Here is a 22,115-nt window from a genome sequence, read left to right on the forward strand (position 1 = left end):
CTGTAGTACCCAATTCCTAAGTTCGTGAAGGTTGCATGAAAACTGGTATATGTAAAATATGGAATAATGCCGGACACACAGTATTATGTAAGGATTAGCTATGGTATTGAAACATTTGACATTAAGTGATGGGGGTGTGGTTTGGAAACTGGCAGGGCTGCTGGAGTTAGCGGGTCCAGTGTCAATTAGAACAATGAATTACTTTGGAAAACAATGTAGCATTATCTTACAAAGTTAATGTCTTTGTCCTTTCTGGCTGCTATAACAAAACACCACATACCAGGTGGCTTATTCTCAATGAAAGTTTATCCCTTACAATTGCAGAGTCTAGGAAGTCCGAGGTCAAGGCACAGGCAGGTTCAGTGTCTGGTGAGAGCCCACATCTTGGTTTGCCAATGGCTCTCTTTTCACTGTGTCCTCACATGACAGAAGGGTCAAGGCAACTCTCTGGGGTCTCTTTTATAAGGATGCTAATCCTATTCAAGACCTAATGACCTCCCAAAGGCCCCAGACAAACACCTTCACATTGAGGGAATAGGTTTCGACACAGGAATTTGGGGGACACAGAGACATTAAGTCTATGGCAGTTAGCTGTGCCTATGCATGTGCACATTCCTTATAATCTAGCAATTTCACTCTTAGATGTATGCTAGTGGTTCTCAAATTGTCATGGGCAACAGAATTGCCTGGGGGTGGGGGTCCCTGGGTGGCTCAGTGGGTTAAGCCTCTGCCTTCACTCAGGTCATGATCTCAGGGTTCTGGGATCGAGCCCCACGTCGGGCTCTCTGCTCAGCAGGGAGCCTGCTTCCCCCTTCTCTCTATGCCTGTCTCTCTGCCTATCTATGATCTCTGTCTGTCAAATAAATAAATAAAATATTAAAAAAAAAAAAGAATTGCCTGGGGGTGTCTATTAAAACGTAGATTGGTAGGTCCTACTCTCAGGTTTCCTGGTTCAATAGGTGTGGAGTGGGGCCCCCAAATTTGCAGTTCTAACAAGTTCCCAGGTAATAGTGATGCTGGTCCAGAGCTAACGTTTTAAGAGTAATTGGCTTAGAGAAATTCTCCAAAGTGGGGTCCAAGAGACGTGTACAGAAATGTTCATAGTAGTTCTGTTCACAATAGCAAAAACCAAAAACCCAACCCAAAAGTCCATCAACAAGAAATGAAAAAACAGTGATATTGTCTTACAGTGGAATATTACACAACACTGAAAAACAATGACCTGTGTTACACACAGCAATAGAGATGAATATTAGCAACCTAATTTTAAATGAAAAAAGCAAGTTGCAGAGAAATACATACTTTTGGGAAACTTTTTTGGGGGTTCAAGAACAAACAAATTAATCAGTGTTTAGATATATATACATATGTGATAAAACTATTTTAAGAAAATCAAGGGAAAGGTAAGTACCAAATTTGTGATGGTGTTAGCTTTGGAGGTTGGCAGAAAGGCTTTGGGGGGGAAATCCTATAGCGCTGGTGATGTTTTTTGTTCTTAAGTTGTGCAGTTCATTTGATTATAGTGCTTTATAATTCATGTTTATGTTATCTATTTTTTGCACATGTCCCTTATTCAATAATTTTTATAAAGGCAAATTGAAATGAGAATAACTTTCTCACTGTGATTCATCATTATTCAATGTAATGGAAAACACTTTGTGTGGGTATGAAAAATTACACACTTCTTGGCAGGGATGTGGAGAATGAGGAATTCTTTTTTCTTTTCTTTTTTTTTTTAAGATTTTATTTATTCATTTGACAGACAGAGATCACAAGTAGGCAGAGAGGCAGGCAGAGAGAGCAGGGAGCCTGATACAGGGCTCAACCCCAGGACCCTGAGATCATGACCTGAGCCGAAGGCAGAGGCTTTAATGCACTGAGCCACCTAGGTGCCCCAAGGAATTCTTTATAGATGTTTTCACAGATGTCTTCACTTTGATCCAGATATTGGGTATTAGAGAAACTTAACCCCTCTCAGTATCCCTCATTTGATCTCTTCTGGTTTAGAACAGTCCCCTAACATCAATTCCAAAAAGAGTAATGTTTAGGGTGCCTGGGTGGCTCTGTCAGTTTAATGTCTGGCTTCTGCTTGGGTTATGGTCTCAGGGTCTTGGGATCGGCCCACGTGAGGCTCCCCACTCAGGGGGTGAGTCTGCTTGTCCCTCTCCCTCTGCCCCTCCACCCCAAATAAATAAAATCTTTAAAAGAGAGAGAGAGTGAGAAATAGAAAGGCTTAGTTCTTCAGGATCTTTCTTCCTAAACAATGTCTGCATACAGGGGAGATCTTCTCATGGGAGTAATGGTGAAAGGCTATACTTATTAGACAGAGTGTGACAGCTCTGGCTTTGTCCTTGGGCATCTACCTTGCTTTTGGGCTTGACCTCTGTCCTTGCTGAATTGCCTGGTGATGTCATGGGTGCTGCCTGCTCTTAAGCCATGAGCTGGCATCTGTTATTATCACTGATTCTCAGCTCTGCTATTTGCTCTGATCTAAGATCATTGCTGTGTGAGGTCTCCCTGTCAGGCTTCTATTAAGACCTGTGATCCTCTTAGCATCTCTCTCCCCTCTGGGAAGACATAAGGGACTTCCCACCGTGGGGCGCCAACTGTGCCATTTCATGGTCACCTCTCCGGAACCTGGACACCTCCCTCCACTGTGCCACACTTCTTCCTCCTCGCCATGTTGCTGGTTCTGGAAGCAGAAACTGGTCCATGTGTTCTTGGGATGTGCCCTCGACTTGTCTGGGGTTTCTGTCTTCTTGCTGACGCCCCCAACTTTAGGCAGAGCCCCAAGGAACCCAGGCAACATCTTCTCTCCCTTTCTCCTCCTTCTGCATGCCTTGAATCTTCTGTCTCACGTCAGAAACATCCATCAAGTCCTCGCGGTCTCCACTCTTTCTTTTCGTCTTCTCTTTGCATGGCTCTCCCAGAGCTCTCCCTCAGAGCCATGCATCTGGGTCAAGAGCCAAAGTATGGAAGAGGCCAGGCCATACAATCAAATGGCCGTCGCTCGCCATAACTGAATTCAGAATAACCCAACCCGGGTCCAAATACCCCAGTTCTAAAACTAGATTTCACTTTTCACAGAGATATCCATATGATAAAAAAGACAGAAAGCCCTCCTTGCTTAAAGGAGGCTGCTTGTACACCCCCGTTTCGAGTTGTCACCTCCTCGCCCTTGGAGGGGTTCTACAGCCCATAGACAGTGCACCATTGTACAATTAAGGGTGATTAAGAGATCATCTTTCCACCGCAAAGTGGAAGAAAAGCGACCAACAGGGCAGTAGAGTCACATTAGCCAAGAGAGCACAAATGAGCTAAGAATTTGAAAATCGATGTTCTTTAAACTTTGCTGCCCATGTCTGTCACCCGAGGGTCAACACCTCTCCAATCCCCATGCAAGATTGTCCCTCTGCTCCACTGACATCTTTTATCATTTTTATAACCCTTCCCACAACCTCCACATACCGCATTTACCTCTGTACCGATCATCCGTCTCCCCCCACAGAACGCGAGAGGCTCAGAAACGGCCACCCGGTTGCCTTGGACCCTGCCATGTCCCTGGAGCCCAGGACACTGCCTGGCACACAGTCGCAGGTCCCATAGATGGTTGTTGAACTAAAGAATACATCATCCGTGGGCGCCTGGGTGGCTCAGTGGTTGAGCCGCTGCCTTCGGCTCGGGTCATGATCTCAGGGTCCTGGGATCGAGTCCCGCATGGGGCTCTCTGCTCAGCGGGGAGCCTGCTTCCTCCTCTCTCTCTCTCTGCCTGCCTCTCTGCCTACTTGTGATTTCTCTCTGTCAAACAAATAAATAAAATCTTAAAAAAAAAAAAAAAAGAATACATCATCCGTATTGTAACTGCCTGCTGTTGGGGGCAGTCATTAAAAGGTGATCAGGTTCCCTAGCTCTGCTAAGGAAAACAGTTAAATCCCTCCAATAACATCTCCTGGAAACTGTTTTGTGCCTCACACACACCCCGGGATGCCCGCTTACATGCTGCTCTGATGCAAGAAAAGTCCTTGCTCTGACGGAAGGCAGTTGAGGACAGGGTGGGGGGGCCGGGGCTCTGGGTATTGGACTGCTAACATTAAAGCTGTTTTCTCCCAGCTTTATTAAGTTTTAAGTCCTTTCCTGTTTTTCTAGCATGGACAGACCCACCTCTTGGCAGAAACTAATGTCTGAATTTTTTGAATTAGATTCCCGAATGGTGATGAAAACGGAGTTGGGACCTCAACAAAAGATTTCAAAATACCAGCAAAATCCAGGCTGTTCCATAGGGAAGCTACCCATTGGAGGGAGGCGGTGGGGGCGGGGGAGGCCTATCTTCTGGGCCTCTTGACCTCATCCTTGGGGAAGGCACTAGCAGTTCTGGGCAGGGAATTCCAGGCTGGGACAACACAAGGTCTGTGGTTGGGGGTTTGCTATCATTGCCCTCAGCGTGCAAGCAGGGGCTGGTGGGATGCAGGAGGAGGTTGCTCAAGGCTTCAGCACACAGCCATGCCTCACAGGTCATTGATCTCATCACTGACGTTTCCACAAGCCCAGCTTTGGTTTCCACCCAGGGACACTGAGGGAGAGAAAGTGGCGAATGGATGTCCTCAAAGCCACCAGCCTTAGAGAGAGCAGTAAGATCAACGCTGGCCTCTCAGGCCTGTCCCTACTCGACTTCACAGCCTCCCACACTGAGACGCATTCATTCAGATTGTTTTCCAAGCAGTACTGAGTCTCCATAATGAAGGACTCTCTGAGCACACCAATGAAAGGAGCTTTCTGTGTGTCTCGGTCAGAATTGAAAAAAAAAAATGTCGCCCTCCCTCCTCCCCAGTGGTTGTCTGTCCATTAAAAACTCAGTGTTGATTAAAAAAAACAAACAAACAAAAAACAAACATATAAAACAAAACAAAACACAAAACAAACAAAAAACTGACTATGCTCCCAACCCATAAAAGCAATCGGTGACCGTCTCCTCCCAACCACCCTAAATACTGGAATTCAAATCACTTGGTGGATTCAGCAATTTTTTCTTTGTTTGGGGGGTGTGGGGAGGGTGGGCAGGATGCAAATAAGTGATTTGTTGTGGTGGAAAAAAAAAAAATTACCAGGGGCCTGAGTGAGTCCTTTCTGCATTTCTTGTTGTGATGTGGAAGCAGCAGCCGATTTAGTCGATGAAATGGGGCGTTTCGCCTCCCCGCGGAAGGGGATGTTCACACCCTTGGCCAGGGCAGAGCTCTGCGTTCTCCCAGCGTCTGAGGACCTCACCCTGCACCCAGCAGAGAGGCCCAAGGCTCCCCCAGGACAACAAAGCGCCCAGAAGCCTGTCAATCCACAGAGTTGAATGTTTTCCTTCTTGCTTCAAGCAAACGCCTGATGCTTTTAATAGACCCATGAAAAATGGACCAACACACCTGGTTCCTTGTCCTCAGAAGGCACAGGGCCCCGCCCCGCCCGTGAAGAGTCAAGGCTCCCGTACCAAAATGAGGGGTGAATGTGGACCTTTGGCCCCGGGGGAGCAGGTGGCATTGGGTGTCTGTCGGCTGGAGGACAGCCAGCTCCCGCCAAACAAACCCAGGAGATGTGGCAGGCGTGCCACACCCCGCGTGTGCCACTGGCAGAGCTGACCAGGCTGTACTCATCCGTGTGTGTTTTTTGAATGAGGGAGTCAGTGAGTTACGATAGTAAATGAGCAATGGCATCCCGAGTGCTGTTAGACCGAATAAAATGACGAAATGGGTAAAATGTGTCTTTAGCATCCCAAGGCTTCCTCCTTCCTGGCAAATTCCAAGAAACCAGTCCCCTGGATGCACAAGCAAGACCTGCTCTTGGTTTTGTCTTCACAAAGACAGGCTGGCCTGTAGCGTATCATGTGCCATTGATTCAGTCTCTGGGCTGGGCTGGAGCGGGTTGTGTTTGTACCCCAATCTCTGGGCTGGGCTGGAGTGGGGTGTGTGCATGTGCGTGTGTGTGTGTGTGTGTGTGTGTGTGTGTCCTGGATGGTGAGAATCTTCCAGCAGGCCAGATAAAATCTCTTTCCTTTTGCAACAATTTATGAAACACAAACTGGAGGCGAGGGCTACAAAGATGAATGGATCAGTAAGGCCCTGGCTTCGGGGAGCTCCAGATAGCCTCAGGGAGGTGGGCACCATCGCTTAGAAGACGTTGGGCTCAGTCCTTTACAGCGGGATGGGGTTGGGTGGTCCTAATGCTGGGAGGAGGTCCAGCCAGGCAGAGGGACAGGGCAGGGTCTTTAAGTTGGGGACACACACAGATTTCCCCAGGGGCATGCCAGCAAGGGAGCAATTTCTCAAATCCTCAACATCCATAAATGTTCCTCTAAAACCGTAGGGACAGATGAATCAGCATCTTCACAAATAACCCCTCTCCTGTTTACAAAAGACAGGCAGCTCCTTATGCAATCCCCAGTTTTATTATGGAGAATTTTCTGGGATGAAAAAAATCTGCTTTAGCTCTGGGGGCCCATTGTATACACTGGTTTTCCCTGTTTTCGCATGCATCCTGTTAAGGGTAGAGGATGGCCCGTCCTAAACTCCCGATCAGAATGCCTTATACGGGGGATCAAAGTTAACACTTGCCTGTGCTGGGACCTGCCATTCGGAGCTTCCTCCATGATGCACTGAAAAAAACTCTGGTCATTTCTGCCTCCTCTATCCAAAAATGCATACCTGAATCTAATCACGAGGAAAGATCAGATCAACCCAGACTGAAGGACGTTCTACAAAGTAACTAGCTTGTCATCTTCCGAAAGCATCAAGCTCAAGCAAGACAAAGAAAGGCAGTGTTTCCACATCTCCTGGGGATGTGACAGCCCAGTGCAATGTGTGGCCTTGGATTTGATTCTGGAAAAAAAAGAAAAAAGTCTATGAAGGATACAATTGGGACAGCCGTCAAAATTTGAATACGGATTGTGGATTAGATAATAGTATTGTATTCATATTCGATTCTGTGCTTTGGCCATCCCACAGCACTTACAAAAGAAGAGGTCTTTGTCTTTAGGGAATTCAGGTCCAAGTGTTTAAGGCTACAGGGCAGAACCTCCATTACTCTCAAGCGATTCCAGTCAAAACCCATAAGCAAACATTTTAGATCCAGAGGTAACAACGACAAAGAAGCAAATAAGGCAAAACACAAAGAGGCGAATTCAGGTAAATCTGAAGTTAGGTCAAAAGAAAAAAAAAATGCAAACACACAAGGAAATCCGGACACATAAAAAATTTTCTATTTTCCTGGTTTCCGCGTTTTCTTTAATGGATATATATTTTTATAATGAAAAATTGATAAATGCACACCATTTTTTAAAAAAAGAATTTCTGGGAGTGCCTGGTTGGCTCAGTCAGTAAAGAATGAGACTGTGCCTCTCAGGGTCTTAAGTTCAAGCTCCATGGTGGGTATAGAGTTTATATATTAAAAAATTTAATAAATAGATAAAAATAATTTTAAAATAAAAATAAATTTTAGAAAAGAGTATCTGTTAGGGAGGCTCACTCTCTTAAGCATAACTGGAAAGTTTTCTAGATCTTCTATCAAAAAATGACCATACGTATGGATTAAAACTCATAGATAAAGTTTTCATGTAACTTTTTCACGGTCAGCACTTATTCAATGTTAACAAATTGTATCGTGGAGTATTTTTTCCAATGACAGTCCGTCTTCACCTTATTCCTTTTTATGAAGTAGTTAATATGTCCTACCTCCTGCTAAGCATATACTTACTTAACTCTGTGATTGAAGATGTCTGGTATCTTGTTTCTCAAAATTCTCTTTGGGGGTCTGCAAGGTCTGCAAAATCATGGGCATGAGTTTGATTCTGACTGTTGGAAGGGGCAGTCAGCCTTGGGGAGACCCCTAGGGGAGTTCTGGCAAATAGAAATCCAAGCCAGTTCTCCATCATTTTTGGAATGGCAGGATCCAGCTCCCAGGTAGGGTCCTGGTGCCGAGCACTCGTTCCCACATAGAACTAGGACATAATCCGGCTTCCCAGAGGGGTCCTTGAGGGACCCTGGCCAGGGATCCTGTATAAGGATCCCAGGGATAAGGCCCGAGGTGAGGGCTGGACCTAACAGAGGACAAGCTGATGCCAAGTCCTCATGTACCGGACCAGCTGGGTGTCCTAAGGCGGAAAGGAACCAGTTCCACTGGGCCCATACTGAGAACCTCTGACAGAGGGACTGGCTGAGGATTCCCGTGGGCACAGGGGGGCACAGGTGGGCGCTGGAGGATTCAAGAGGCTGAGAACCAGACAGGGCCCGGCAGAAACAACCATCATAGCAATCACGGCAATTACAGTGTTCGTTGTGCACGCCCAAGTAGGAATAGCACGCCCATTTTAAAGATGCAGAAACTGAGACTTGCATTGCCCGAGGCCACCATGGAGCTGAACTGCTGAAGTTGTCTTTGAACTGATTCTAAAACACTCGGGTTCCTTCCAGCAAACCAAGCTGCTGTGAGTTTCTACAGCCCCACACCGCTCCCCACCTGTCTTCCCCACTCTCCGCCTCATCCCATTCCTGCTAAATACATTTTGGACCCAGCTGTACACCTAAGTGCATGATTTACTCCCGAGTCCCAGAGCTCACTCACCTTGACACCAGGTGCCATCTGGAGCAGTGTGTGTTGAGAAGTAAGAGAAGAGGCTTGAGAAAGCTTCCTGGAGAGCATGGGGAAGCTCTCGGACTCTGTGGGGGCCCCCAGAGCAGGCAGGGAGAATGAGAGATCCCGACTTCTCTCCAGCATCCGTCCACAGGGAGGCTCTCAGGTAGGCTCAGTGTCTTCTCCTTCTGCAGCCTGGTCCCCCACCCACAGGGGCATCCTGCTCCCCAAAAGCAACTTAGAGACCTCGCCCTCTACATCCTTAAGCAAAACGGAGCCCTATCAATAGGCTTGAGTTGTGCAATAGAAGGACAGTAGTCCTGCCACTCGCTTCCGATGACCCTGGAATGTTTGTGTTGTCTCTAAACCAGTGGTTCTCCAAGTAGGGCCCCGGGGCCAGTGTGTCACTTGGGAACTAGTTAGAAATGCAAACCCTTGGAGTCTACTCTTGATCTATAATCAGAAATTCAGGAGTGGGGCCCAGAGATCAGTGTCTTAATTTTAAAAAAATTTGGGGGGGGCGCCTGGGTGGCTCAGTGGGTTAAGCCTCTGCCTTCGGCTCAGGTCATGATCCTGGGGTCCTGGGATCGAGCCCTGCATCACACTATCAGCTCAGCAGGGAGCCTGCTTCCCCCTCTCTCTCTGCCTGCCTCTATGCCTACTCGTGATCTGTCTGTCAAATAAATAAATAAAATCTTTAAAAAAAATTTTTTTTTAAAGAAGTTCTATGCCCACTGTGGGACTCGAACTCAGGATCCTGGGCTCAAGAGTTGCATGCTCCACGGCTCTACCAAATGAACCGGCCAGAAGTCCCTCGAGGTCTTATTTCTAACCAGCCAGTCCTCCACACAAATTTGGTACACACTTGCTTTGGAAACCACTTTGGGAACCCGTTTCCTTATGTAACGGGTTTTATCAGTGTTCTTACCCCAGGGATTATTTTGAAGATTAAATGAGATGGTGTTAGAGTTCCTGGGGAATGGGGTGAATAGCACTGTTACCTTACCAGTCGTTGTTTTGGGGGGCCCAAACTCAAAGAATGGAGGAGTCTCCTGGCACATCCTCTCTGCTTGTTTCCTTTTTCCTCTCTCTGGGCTGCTCTCAGGCTTCCAAATCTGACACGCTTTATCAAAGGCTCTTTAGCCTAACCTCGAGTCACTCAGAGGCATCCCGGCTCCGACCCCTATGCCGGAGACCGAGACCAGCATCACCTCTCTCTCCTCTGTTGTTTGCAGTACTGAGGAAGGTCCGTCCACTAGGTTCCTCCAGCCTCTCTCCGGTTACCCAAGCCAACAGCATCTGGACCATGTCCACAGACTCCTTTGGTCCTGTCCCTCCCCCCCTCCCCAGGATGGCCTCCAACACGGCGCAACTCCCGATGTCCTCCGCCTCCTTCATTCTCTACCAGAAGGTCCAGTAACAAACCTTGTAGAATTTAGACTCATTCCCCAACCCCCAACCCCCCAGCCCCCGCAGGCAGGTGCCTGGTGGTGGAGGTGGGGAGAGGGGCATCTCCTTGAGTAATAACCTAGCCCCAAGTGCCCCTCCAGATTAGCTGATTTTAACCCATTCTCTCCCACCCAGGCTTCCTTCCATCCCTGTTTCCAAGTGAAGAGAGTATCTTTATCTTTCTTTTATTCCACCTTTTTTTTTTTTAACTTTAGAATGGATTTGCAACGTTTCTCCATCTAACAGGCTGTATCATTCCATCTGTGAACAAACATTCCTGATAATGTAGTAATAAGCTACTAAAAGATGGGGGAGGCAGCCTGATTATCTTCTGTTTTATCTCTACACTTTCGACCCCTTGACCCTGGGGCCCCTTTAGGTCAGATGTCAGCTCCTATCTTGTAGCTCCAAGATAAAACATTGTCTAGATCTTCAAAAATGCAGACTCTCCCCACCCAGACCCACAGGAGTGCACCTGCACTAACCACACCGTGGTGTTTCACATGCGGTTCAAGAAGCAAGGCCAGTGGATAGGGTTTATTAAATACCCCTGTGGACAAGTTCTCCTGTGATCCTGACTTAACACGTAAATTCCCAAAGGGCCTGATTTAAGGAGTTGGGGGTGGAGCCCAGAAATCTGAGCCTTTAAAGCAACCAAGCCCTAGTGATTTTTATGACACAATACGTTTGGAATCAGGGTCTGGGATGAGGATCTGAAAATAACGAATTTTCATTCCAGCCAGGAGTTTGGGGCTTTACGTCTTCAGGTTCTTTCTGTGGAATGGAATTTGTGGCATCTGGGAAGGGGCAGAGACCACAACCCTATTGCCTCTTCTCAAAAAATTTTCTTTTGGGGACACCTGGGTGCCTCAGTCAGTTAAGCAGCTGCCTTTGGCTCTGGTTATGATCCCAGGGTCCTGGGGATCAAAGCCCCCAGCATGGCATCGGGCTCTGTGCTCAGCCAGGAGCCTGCTTCTTCCTCTGCCTCTCTCTCTGCTGCTCCCCCTGCTTATGCTCTCTTGTGCTCTGTCAAATAAATAAAACCTTTAAAATTTTTTTTCTTTTTAGAAGAATTCCAACAGTTCAGAAGAAAAGATTTAAAAAAAAAAAAACCCACAAGTTTATCTGTTGCTAACACTGGGTACCTGAGATCAGGGCAAGATCGCTTAAAGCAGTAAAGTGGGGGCCACATTCCAGGATTAAAAGGGATGGAAGCAAACACAGATCTGGTGATCAGGTGGGTCCTTGGCCAACCCTGGGCTGTGGCACCTCACTCACTGCCCATGGCTGTCCGTCTGCTTGTCCATCTGTCCATCTGTCTGTTCGTCCATTCAGCACCGCAGCGTGGCATCCAAAGTGAGGAGAAGCCCATCTCCAACAACCTTTTTCTAAAACAGTCAGAGCTGGGGAGTCCGCCAAACTCCCCACCAGCTCTCGGGGGCAGCCCCCCACCCCCACCCCCGAGCCACTCTACCAGCCCGATCCGCCCCTGGCCCACCCAGATGAGGACGGCCACTTAAAAAAAAAAAAAAATCAAATTCAATATTTACAGGAACAATCCCAGGCTCGGTTGTAAAATTACTGGCCACACAAGGAAGAGTTTACTTCTCCTAACAAACAAACAAAAAGCCTTGTGACTACTCTTTAGAAAAAAAAACAAAAACAAAAAACAAAACCCAAGAATAATAAAGTAAAATATTTTTAAAAAATAAAATAAATTGCTCACTGAGGCTCCCCCTTTCCCTCCTGTTGGGGCTCAGGGCTCTTCCCAAGCCCCGGGGCAGCCCGGCAGCTGTGGCCCTGTAACTTTAAACCTGGCCTGAGGTCATCATTTTAGCGCTAGCCAAACAGAGGCAGAGGGCGGTCCTAGTGAGCCCCAGACGGAGACCACCTTAGGGCCAGCAGCTCCCCGCCCTCCTAGGGAGAGATAAATGCTGACTCCTCGCAAAGTTTCCAATTGCAAAGTTTGCTCCTCAGCCGCAGAGGGAGAAGGAAGCTTGGGGACCCCTCCTGCGCTGGGTTTTGCTTTTATTTTTTTAATTATTTTTTTTTTTTTTTGCTCCCCGCCTCCCGGCCCCTGTTCTCTGGCCCCACTGGGCCTCTGACTACAAAGCTTTTTCATCTCACCCCCAGCACAGAAACCAAGGGCTCGGCCCCACAAAGAGCAAGTCAACCGAGAAGATGTGGAAGGTGCCAGTTCTGCTCTTGGTTTTGGGAAGCTCGTGGCTCTGGGATCCAGCAGAAGGAGGTAAGACCCAGCAGAATGGCTCCCTGCCACCACTGCTGGCGGAGATGAGCGAGCTGAGACTTGCTGGAATGCCTGGGCCTGGTATTTGAGGTTGCCTGGGAGAGCTGAGGGGAGCTGGGAAGTGTGTGCGTGCCCGAGTCCAGGGGACCTGCAGGAGAGACAGTGGCGTGGCTGGTGCCTGGGACCAAAGCAATGGCTGAGTGGGGGTGGGAGGAGGAGCCCACGCATCTCATCCACAGACAGCAAGGGAGGGGAGCAGAGGGGACCTCCCTCCGGGGCAGCCCCCCTCCGGCAACCCCCTGCTCAGCTCGTGAGACATAGGGTAGAAGGATAGAGACCAGGAGCCTTCCCCTGGCTGGACCGGGCTTTCCTATGGGGCTGTGTTTTGGAGGAATGCAGAAAGGCCTCAGAAGAAGTTGGCCCCCTGTATGGAGGTGAGGGGCCGTCAGCGATCGTTTCCCTATGGGGGCCGCCAGGTCTTACACCCTGCGCACCAACACTGGAAACCCTCAGGGCCCCATCCATGGGATGGTCTGGAAGAGGCCTCCGTTATCTTCCCTGGAGAGAATAGTGTGCACAGAAGGACTGGAGTAGGGGGGCTCCTGAGTATTGGGAAGCAGGGGAGGATGGTTGTGAACCTTGCCGTGTAAGTTGGTTTCGGGCTGTGTGTTGTGTTGAACTTGGCCAACATCAATGACTGAATGAATGAGTGTTCGCGTCTACCTTAGACCGTTCCTGTATTAGACCTGATGGTGGGGGCTCCCCTGGCCCTTTCCCCTTCCTGACTCCTACCTCCCCTTCCCATCTTGCTTCCTTCTGTTTGTCAGCATTTGATTTGATTTTTCTTGGGCTTTTATTTTGATCTGTTTCCCCAACAGAATATAAGCTCCCAAGAACGGAGCTCTGTCTTAGCCTTGATCCCCAGGGTCAGAACAGTATCGGGCACATAGTATTTGCTCACTAAATATGGTGGAAGGAACTGTAAGCTCACTAATAATCTTGGGGGTTGGAGGCTGCTGAAAGGTAAACTTCTACATTTTCCAAATTGAGGATAGAGGTGGGTCAAGTACCAGGCAAATCCTTCTTGGAGGGAGTGATTGTGTCTACCCCCTTCTTGAGGGGTAGACAGTAATACCCAGCCCTGGGGAAATTACACAGGGCGTATGACTCTCTGCCGGGCTGTAGGCTTCTGAGGGACATGAGCAACTATCTTTATAGGGCCATGGGCTATTCGTGGCCGTCCTATCTTTGGAACTTCTCTTTCCCTTGGAACACCCACAGCTCTGCACTTAACATTTCCCTTTTGTCGAGACAGTATGCAGATGATACCATTCTGTGCTCCCTGGGGCAAGGTGTGGGAGACCCCCAGACTGAGCCACATCCCAGGTCAGCTAAGGAGAGGCAGGCAGCATCCTCTGTTTCCTCCTAGGAAAGGGCTGACTGTAATTATCATTAAGCCAGTGTTTGAAAGTCAGAGGTCCTCTATCTGGAGTGGTTTGCAGGAGGGGGGAAACTGACCTTAGGCATCTATAAATCTGGTCTGGAAAAAAACCAACCAAACAACCAAACAAAACCATCAGCTGCTAGTCTCGGTGCTAGAAACTGGCTGTTAAAGACAGAGCCAGCCCCCCATCTCCCACCCCCACCTCCCCAGGCTGTGGGGGGTGCTGGCCGTGTGTGGATGCTGAGTTGCTGGGCTGGCAGCAAGCAGCTGAGGCCCAGGAGGGGTTTTGTCTGAGGATAATGACTGCAGTGCAGAGAATATGGATAAATAACTTCATTGAGCTGAGCTATTGTGGCTCCTGGGGCTGGGGGTAATTATGGTGATGAATTTTATTATCCTTCTCCCAGGATCCTACTCCCCCACTGGGCTTCCCTCATCTCATGTATAATCTGGTTCGGTTTTGTAATCTGGTCCCATGTGTCTGTCTCTTTGGAACGGAGTGGATTCAAAGGAGCTCTGTTGTCCACACATCTGGCATTTTCCTCAATTGTCAGGACCCCGCCCCCGCTCTGAACTTCCGTCCAAAACACCGATATCGGGGCCTCTCCGTGAGTTGGTTTATTTTGTAAAATTCTGCAGGCAGCCGCGTGCTGCGAGCCCGCACGTGATTTTCCGGGATGAGTCCACCCAGGATTCATCATGCGGCGAACAAATTTCCCTGTGATTTCCCCGAAATTCTTGGCAGTCAGTTTCGGTGCTTCTGAGGTCTTCAGGAGTTGCTAAGGGTTTTTGTTGCTCTGAAGGCATCCTACCAAGCCTTGAATAAACACCAGGTCCGTTCGAGTCTTTGGGAGGGAGGTCTATCCATTACATTGGTATATGAGATTCAAAATAGCATTTAACTGAGTAAAAGCACATTTTTAAGAAGTATCCAAGCGTGAGAAGGTGAAGTCCAGACATGGTGAGTAAGGCAGAATGCTGGCCGAGCCTTCTCTCTTTCTCTGGTCTCTGACGTGCATGGTCCATGAGTCTGTCCAGACCAGAGAATTATAAGGACCCCAAACCTTGGCATGATGGAGTGTGGCCTGGCCGAGTAGGGAGGACACCACCTTACTCCCATTTCCACCCCCACCATGTGCTAGGAAAGTCACCGTTCCCTCATTTAATCATCTCCTTCAATTATATATCATAATCTTCAGAATATGCCAGAACTAGGATTCAAAAATGAGTCTAACTCCAAACCCCAAGCTCTTTCCAATATAGGACAAAGCCGCATGAAAAACTAAAGGTTGCACTTGAAATTAAAGATTAATGTCACTTTAAGCTCCTTACACATGAAAACAAAAAAAGTTGGGGTGCCTCAGTGGCTCGGTGGGTTGAGCATCTGTCTCCGGCGAGGGCTTGATCCTGGGGTCCTGGGTACAAGCCCCCGCGTTAGGCTCCCTACTCAGCAGGGAGCCTGCTTCTCCCTCTGCTCCCCGCTTGTACTCTTTCTTGTTATCTCGGTCTCTCTCTCAAATAAATGAATAAAGTTAAAAGAAAAAAAAAAGAGGAAAAATGTTAAAGGTATTAAAAAAGTCCTTTATGTTAAATATCTGCCGTGTTATTCCTGTAAGAATGAAAATGTCATAGTGCATTTAAAATAGGGTTCATTGATTCATTCCCCAAAAGGTAACCCAGCATCTCCTGAGCTCTTGGTACAGAGCCAGGGGCAGGATTTGAGCTGTGTGCTCTCTGGAGAGAGGCACGCCTAACTTTACAAAGCATTCCCTGAAGTCTTCGCCAGCAGAGCAACGGACCTGTGCTTTACATTCCGTTGGCTTATCTGAATATTTGTCATATTTCTGGCTCTAAGAACAGACACACCAGGCTACAATGTATGGAAGTGGTTCAAGGGAGGACGTAGAAAGATGGGAGGCTCAGATACCTAGCCGTGCCCTTCTGAGACTCATTGGAGTGATCTCAGGAAGATTCTGCAGGGCTCTCCAAGGAAGTCCCTCAAGGAAATTCCCAGTGGGGCTGATATGTTGGAAGAGAATCCAGTGATTGGGGGGATGGAGTGGAGAGCATTTCTATAGATAAGTCAACAGTTACAGTTACGGAGATAAATCTTAGGATTCCCGCAGGGGTGGGCAAGAGATAAAAGCAACTCTGGATAGAAATCTTGAATCCTTTCCTTGTCGATTTCATCAAACTTTTTGGGGAAGGAAAGAGATCAGGCATTTTCTCCGCAGGCTAAGAGATGGAGCCGGGTTAGGGAACAACGGGAGTTCTGCCAACTCCATCCGGGCGGAGAAAACAAGGTGGCTGCTTCTGTCCTTGCCGCACCCCAGGCCCCACCAACCACTGGCTCCCGGCGGGCTGGCCAGTCCCAGGCAAGCATTCCCTGGAACTTCAAAGATAGGGGTGAGCAGGCTCTCCCTTCATGTTGTCTGGCCAGGTGCTCTTGCTGTTTGAGGGGAATCTCGCTTAAGTCCAGAAGGAAACCTGCAGACCTAACCCCCTCATTCACTAGTTATCAGAGGACCTGCAAACTGGCATTGTTTAGGGCAACCCTCAATTTCAGGCAGGGAGAAAGAACAAACAAAAATCAGCAAGCATAGGAAGATGGGCTCTCCACCTGTATCCAGGCGGATAAGGCTACCAGTGGCCCCCCACGCCACAGTATCACTGTGGACGCAGTATCACTGCAGACATGGGGTCATAATTGACATTGTTAGTGTTTGAAACCTGCAGGGGGATGTCAGTTACACAGACTACAGATGGGAAGGGGGGGGGAAAGAGGCCACAAGGTAAGTAAACACATTATTGATGAGAATGCAGTATTTCCTGCAATTCATTACAATGGCTCCATCCAGGAGAATAAAACATGACTATAACTGACGGAAAAAGCTGTTATCTAATGAATAGTATCCTGCCTGAGGAAGAAAGGTGTCTGTTTGCATAGAATCCAGAAAGGGAGAGAAAAGGGATGAGGATTTGATGACGGTAAAGCTGCCCTGCCCAAGGAATTCATTTATTTAGCAAGTACATACTGAGTGACTGATTTGTGAGTCAGGCAAGGTACATGTTATCCAGGCTTACAGCTAGTATGCGAGATGTCCTACAGGGTGGCCTTGGGTGTTCTGATCTCAGTCACGGTGACTGTTCTACGATGAATCAGGGAGCTCTGTTCCATCACAGTCTGGAAATGATTCCATCTAAGAGCCCCACCCTTTGCCTTGTATATACACCAGGTATTTCAATCTTTCGAAGGGCAGTGCCTTGCTTAGCAAATGCGCACAACATTGGAAACACATTTCCTGTTATAAATAAACTATTGGGTTTCCTGGCCTCTTGTAAGTTTGGCTAATGTGAAACAGCATCATGTGAGCTGGATCACCCGGTAATAAGATTAAATTTCTGAAACTATAAAGCCAAGGGAACTAGATTCTGCATGCGTGATGTTAACAGTAGTAACTATAATGGCTAACATCCACTGGCTTAGCACATTTCTAGCACTCTCCAAGCCCAGGTTCATTTAATCTGTGCAACAGACCTACGAGGCAGGAACTATTTGTATTTTATAGACCAGTGTAGAGGCTCCGAGAGGTTCAGGAACTTACAGGCAGACACAGGTAGTAAGCAGGAATGGTGTGACTGTTGAATCCAGGTAGCTAACCACAAAGCCCATGCTCCTAACCACTCAGCACGACGACCTCCTGTGCCTGACCTCAAGGCTTCCAAGGACACCCAGAAAAGTTGGCCAATTGATTTCTTCAAATACCTCTTACAGCAGCAATACCACGTTTGTTAGATGCGTACTTCAGACTGAAGAAGGAGGCTGGCATTGGGGTACCGAACTGAAGTACATGGGCCTGCCCCCTTAAGCATATACAGGGCATATACACGTTAGTAAGAACTTTAAGAGGTAGAGAAGCATTAAGTGGAATCGCAGCTCACGGAGAGAGGCAAGACAGGTGTGTGTGGTGTACGTGTATAAAGAACATAGAGACTACATAAAATGGCATGTCCTGAGCAGCAAGGGCCATTTTTGCTGACCAGAGTTTGGCAATGAGATTTTTAGGCCATTGTTGGCTGGAGAAGGTCTTGGGAGCAGATGGGGCTTGATCTTGGCTGTGAAAAATGGTAGAATTGGTTGGACACGGTGGCAGGGAAGGGCAGTCCAGGCGGGAGAGATTGCTTGAACAAAGGCACAGAAGTTAGAACAATCTGGAGTTTGTATAAGAAGATTCATGCTGGCTCTCTGGTGTTGGAGTGGGAGTAGTTGGGAAGAAGGATGAGTCCCTGCTAAGGGGGAGAGCTGAACCTTTTTCTGTAGGCAAGAGGCAATAATAGCACATGGGAGTAAGGGGGGCCATGAATGGCAGTTGTTGGGGGAAAAAATGATGACAAGAACCATACGGGATTGAATCTAGTTTAGGGGATCACTTGGGTGGGGGTGTGGGGGTCAGGAGATGACCAACTATGTGTGGTGATCACATAATGGGGGATGAGATCAGATTTGGGGGAATCCTAGCCAGCATGACTTAGAGCTTGGAATTTCCTGATTTCTTATTCTCTCATTTCTTGAGTCCCTACTATTCACCTCTTACAACATAACATTATTAATTTTTTTTATTAGTAGATAATTCACAGATCATAAAATTAGCTGTTCAAAATTGAATAGGCAGGGGCACCTGGCGGGCTCAGTCAGTGGAGCATGCGACTCTTGATCTTGGGGTTGTGAGTTCAAGCCCCACGTTGGGTGTAGAGAAGACTTAAAAATAAAATCTTAAATGGAGAAATAAATTGAATACCAAACCATTAGAAGTTGCTCCCCTTTCCCCTCTCCCCCATTTCTGGCAGCCACAGAGCTACTTTTTGTCTGTCTGGATTTGCCCATTCTAGACATTTCACGTGAATGGAATCTGACAATATATGGCCTTCTGTGCCTTGTTTCTTTCATCCGGCATGATTTCAAGGTTCATTGTTGGTGTAGTGTGTGTGTCAGAATTTTATTAAACTCCAATGGCTGAATAATACTCAATCTGTTATTTATCTGTTCATGACCGATTGATGGACATTTGGCTTGCTTCTGCTCTGGGGCTATATGAATAGTGTGGCTAGGAGCATTCATGTACAAATCTTTATGTGGATTGATGTTTTCATCTCTCTCAGGTATATCCCTAGGAATATAATTGGCCAATCATATGGTAATTATGTGTAACTTTTTGAGGAACTGCCCAGCTGTTTTCCAAAGTAGCTACATTATTTTACATTCCTACCAATGATGCAGAAGGGTTCCAATTTATCCACATCCTTGCCAGCACTGGTTATTTTCATGTTGTTTTGTTTCTTTTCATTTTTTGATGGTAGCCATTTCCTAATGGGTGTGAAGGGGTTATCTCATTGTGATTTTGATTAGTATTTCTCTAATGACTGACAATGCTCAGTATTCTTTTCATGTACTTGTTGGCCATTTACATATCTTCTTTTTAAAAAATATTTATTTTTAAGTACTCTCTACACCCAGTGTGGGGCTTGAACTCACAACCCGGAGGTCAGGAGTCGCATGCTCCACCAACTGATCCAGCCAGGTGCACCCACATTTTCTTTCGAGCAATGTCTATTCAAACCTATTCCCCCTTTAAAATTGAGTCGTCTGTTTATTGTTGAAGTCTTTATATATTCTGGATACCAGACCCTTATCAGACACAGGAATTGCAAATATTCTTCCCATTAAATTTCTTGATGGTGTCCACCGAAGCAAAAATTTTAAAATTTTTGAAGTCCCATTTATCTGTTTTTTTTTTTTTTTCTCTTTTATTGCCTGTATGGTTTGTATCATATCTAAGAACCCATTGCCTCATCTAAGGTCACAAAGGTTTACTCTTAGTTTACTTCCAAAAGTTGTGTAGTTTTAGATCTTACATTTAGTTCTTTGACTCATTTGGAGTTCCTTCGTACATGTGATATGAAGTCGAGGGCCCACTCTTTTCTTTTGCATGGGGCTGTCCGGGTGTCCCAGAACCATTAGTTGAAAAGGTAGTTCTTTCCCAGCAAGTTATCCTGGCACCTTTGTCAAAAATCAACTGCCCATAAACGGAAGGGCTTATTTCTGGACCCTCGATTCTATTCCGTTTTTCTAAACATCTATCCCTATGCCAATGCTACACAGTCTTGACTATTGTAGTTTTCTAGTAAGTTTCGAAGTTGGGAAGTGCGAAGTCCTCCTACTTTGTTCTTTTTCAAGATTGCTGCGCACTTGATCTTAGCCAAAAGGTCGAGAAGGGATTCGAGATTGCTTCAATTAATCACTGATACTCAAAGAGATATTTGCGTATCTCTTGCCCATTAGAGAGGAGGGCAGTACCCATGTCTTACTCCGCACTTGAAAGGACACATGATTGGTACATAGTAAACATTCATCAGGAGGAAGAGGGAGGAACCACAAAGATCGCAGTCTTTGGGCAGAAACAACAGAGGCAGGTGGTAGAAATATAAAAATCAGGTTGGAGGGATGATAGGTTTGGAACCAGTGTTAGAAGGAGGAGTTCAAGTTCAGGCACTCCGTTTTAGATGCAGGGACTTGGAGGTAATAGTAGGACATCCAATTTGATGTATTTGATGGGTACCTGGAAAGATAATCAAAAGGACATCAGAGGTACACCTAGAGACACCGTTTGCTGCCTGAACTCCTTCCCATTTATCGGATCAAGGGGAAAAACATGGCAAGGAGGGTCAGAAGAGATTCACCCCAGCTAAGAAAGATTGTTTTTAAAAATCTACCGAAGCACACTTCAGACTCCCCAGCCAGGCCCAGGATCAAGGCCAAGGGCAGCTAATGGAAACACAGCCACATTCTGCACATTCCTGTAAGGCCTCGTCCTCCTCCGTGCACAGCTGGGCTGTCTGTGAGCTACATGGGTGGATGGTGAGGTCAGAGCCAAAGGGGCTTCTCTTTTCACTCTTGCAACATCAGGGCCTGCTCAGCTGACAGCGCCGAGTGAATCAGAAGCTCGGTTTCCGAGCAGATGGCGAGCGATTTCCCAAACACTCTGCCACCCCGTTGAGATGCTCTGTTCCGGGGCAGGACTTCTAAAACAGGTTTTAGTCCTTTGGTTTTTTCATGTACAAAACCGTCCTCTCTGTGAGGTGGCCTTTCCAAAGGGCCGCTGGACGCAGTAAGTTCCAGAAAAGTTGTTAGTGAGGTGTTGACTGCACTTTACAAAGCTGAACTTATTTCCTCTTTTCCTGAGAACATTCTGCTCTTGGTCAACAGAAAAAAACCTCTCCCCAGGTTGAGTAATCTTGGTAGAGGTTGTAATCAGCAGCCTTGAGTTTTAACACTTGAGGAGTTCTGAGCCCCAAGATTGTGGTTGCGGGGAGGGTTGGGAGGGGGGGCCGGGAAGCTGATCTGTGAATGCTGAGAAGTGTGACTGTCCCTGCGTTCATTCATTCCGCTCTCGGAGGCCATGCCGGAGGCTGGGCCACAAACCTATAGCAGAATGGGATGCTGCTCCCAGGAAGCTTATGGACGCTAGCAGAGCAAAAGAAGTCAGTGTTGGTGCTATCAAGCCTCGCTCAAGTTTAGGGGGATTGCTTTCTCTTGGCATCCTGGGAAGGCGCTGTGGGAAGAATGTCTCGCCTGGGTCAGGTAGATGAGTAGGTAGGGTTTAGATGGGCAGTGGAGTTGGAAGGATGAAACTGCAGGTGTCCTTGGCATCTAGAAGCCCACAGAGCAGCTTTGGTACCGTCCCAGCCCTGGCCACGTGGCATAGAGAGCCTATGAGGGGAGCTGCAGAAAAGTGACAGGCATAAATACAGCCTGCGTGACACAGTGGTTCGAGCAGGGTTAGGCGTCTAAGAGGCCCGATGTCTAATCCCTGCGTCACCACTTTCTGGCTATGTGGACGGTTTACTCTCAGCCTCGTGGTCCTTGGTTTCAATATGAGAATGACTTGAGCATGTAAGGCTTTTGTAAAGAGTGCTTGGCACCATGTTTTGGACGTTCTCCAATAAATTCAAAATAACAACCATTTTTACAATATCCACCTCCTTAGAAATGCAAACTGGTATAGCCACTCTGGAAAACAATGTGGATGTTCCTCAAAAAATTAAAAATAGAACAACATGGGCAACTGGGTGGCTCAGTTGGTTAAGCGTCCAACTCTTGAGGACAGCTCAGGTCATGATCTCAGGGTCCTGAGATTGAGCCCCAGGTGGGGCTCTCTGCTAGGCATGGAGCCTGCTTGGGACTCTCTCTCTCTCCCTCTACCTTTGCCCCTTCCCCTCCTCTCTGCTTCCACTCTTGCTCTCTAAAAAAAGGAAGGAAGGAAGGAAGGAAGGAAGGAAGGAAGGAAGGAAGGAAGAAAGAAAAGAAAA

At 47.3% G+C, this 22,115-nt stretch overlaps 1 protein-coding gene across 2 annotated transcripts in view; it reads left to right on the forward strand.

Annotated features, from left to right (window-relative positions):
- The first annotated feature begins 11,919 nt into the window (after positions 1-11,919).
- Positions 11,920-22,115, forward strand: part of PDPN (podoplanin) — a 28,604-nt gene continuing 18,408 nt past the window's right edge. The window contains exon 1 of one of the 2 annotated variants that reach the window (XM_082685421.1): positions 11,920-12,304. In XM_082685421.1, coding sequence (XP_082541547.1) covers positions 12,238-12,304 — 67 coding nt within the window. In that variant the 5' untranslated portion in view covers positions 11,920-12,237. The remainder of the gene's footprint in view (positions 12,305-22,115) is intronic. The other variant, XM_082685422.1, reaches the window with a different exon arrangement.

Source organism: Mustela nivalis (genome assembly GCF_964662115.1).
Source record: "Mustela nivalis genome assembly, chromosome: 10".
NCBI classification, from domain to species: Eukaryota; Metazoa; Chordata; class Mammalia; order Carnivora; family Mustelidae; genus Mustela; species Mustela nivalis.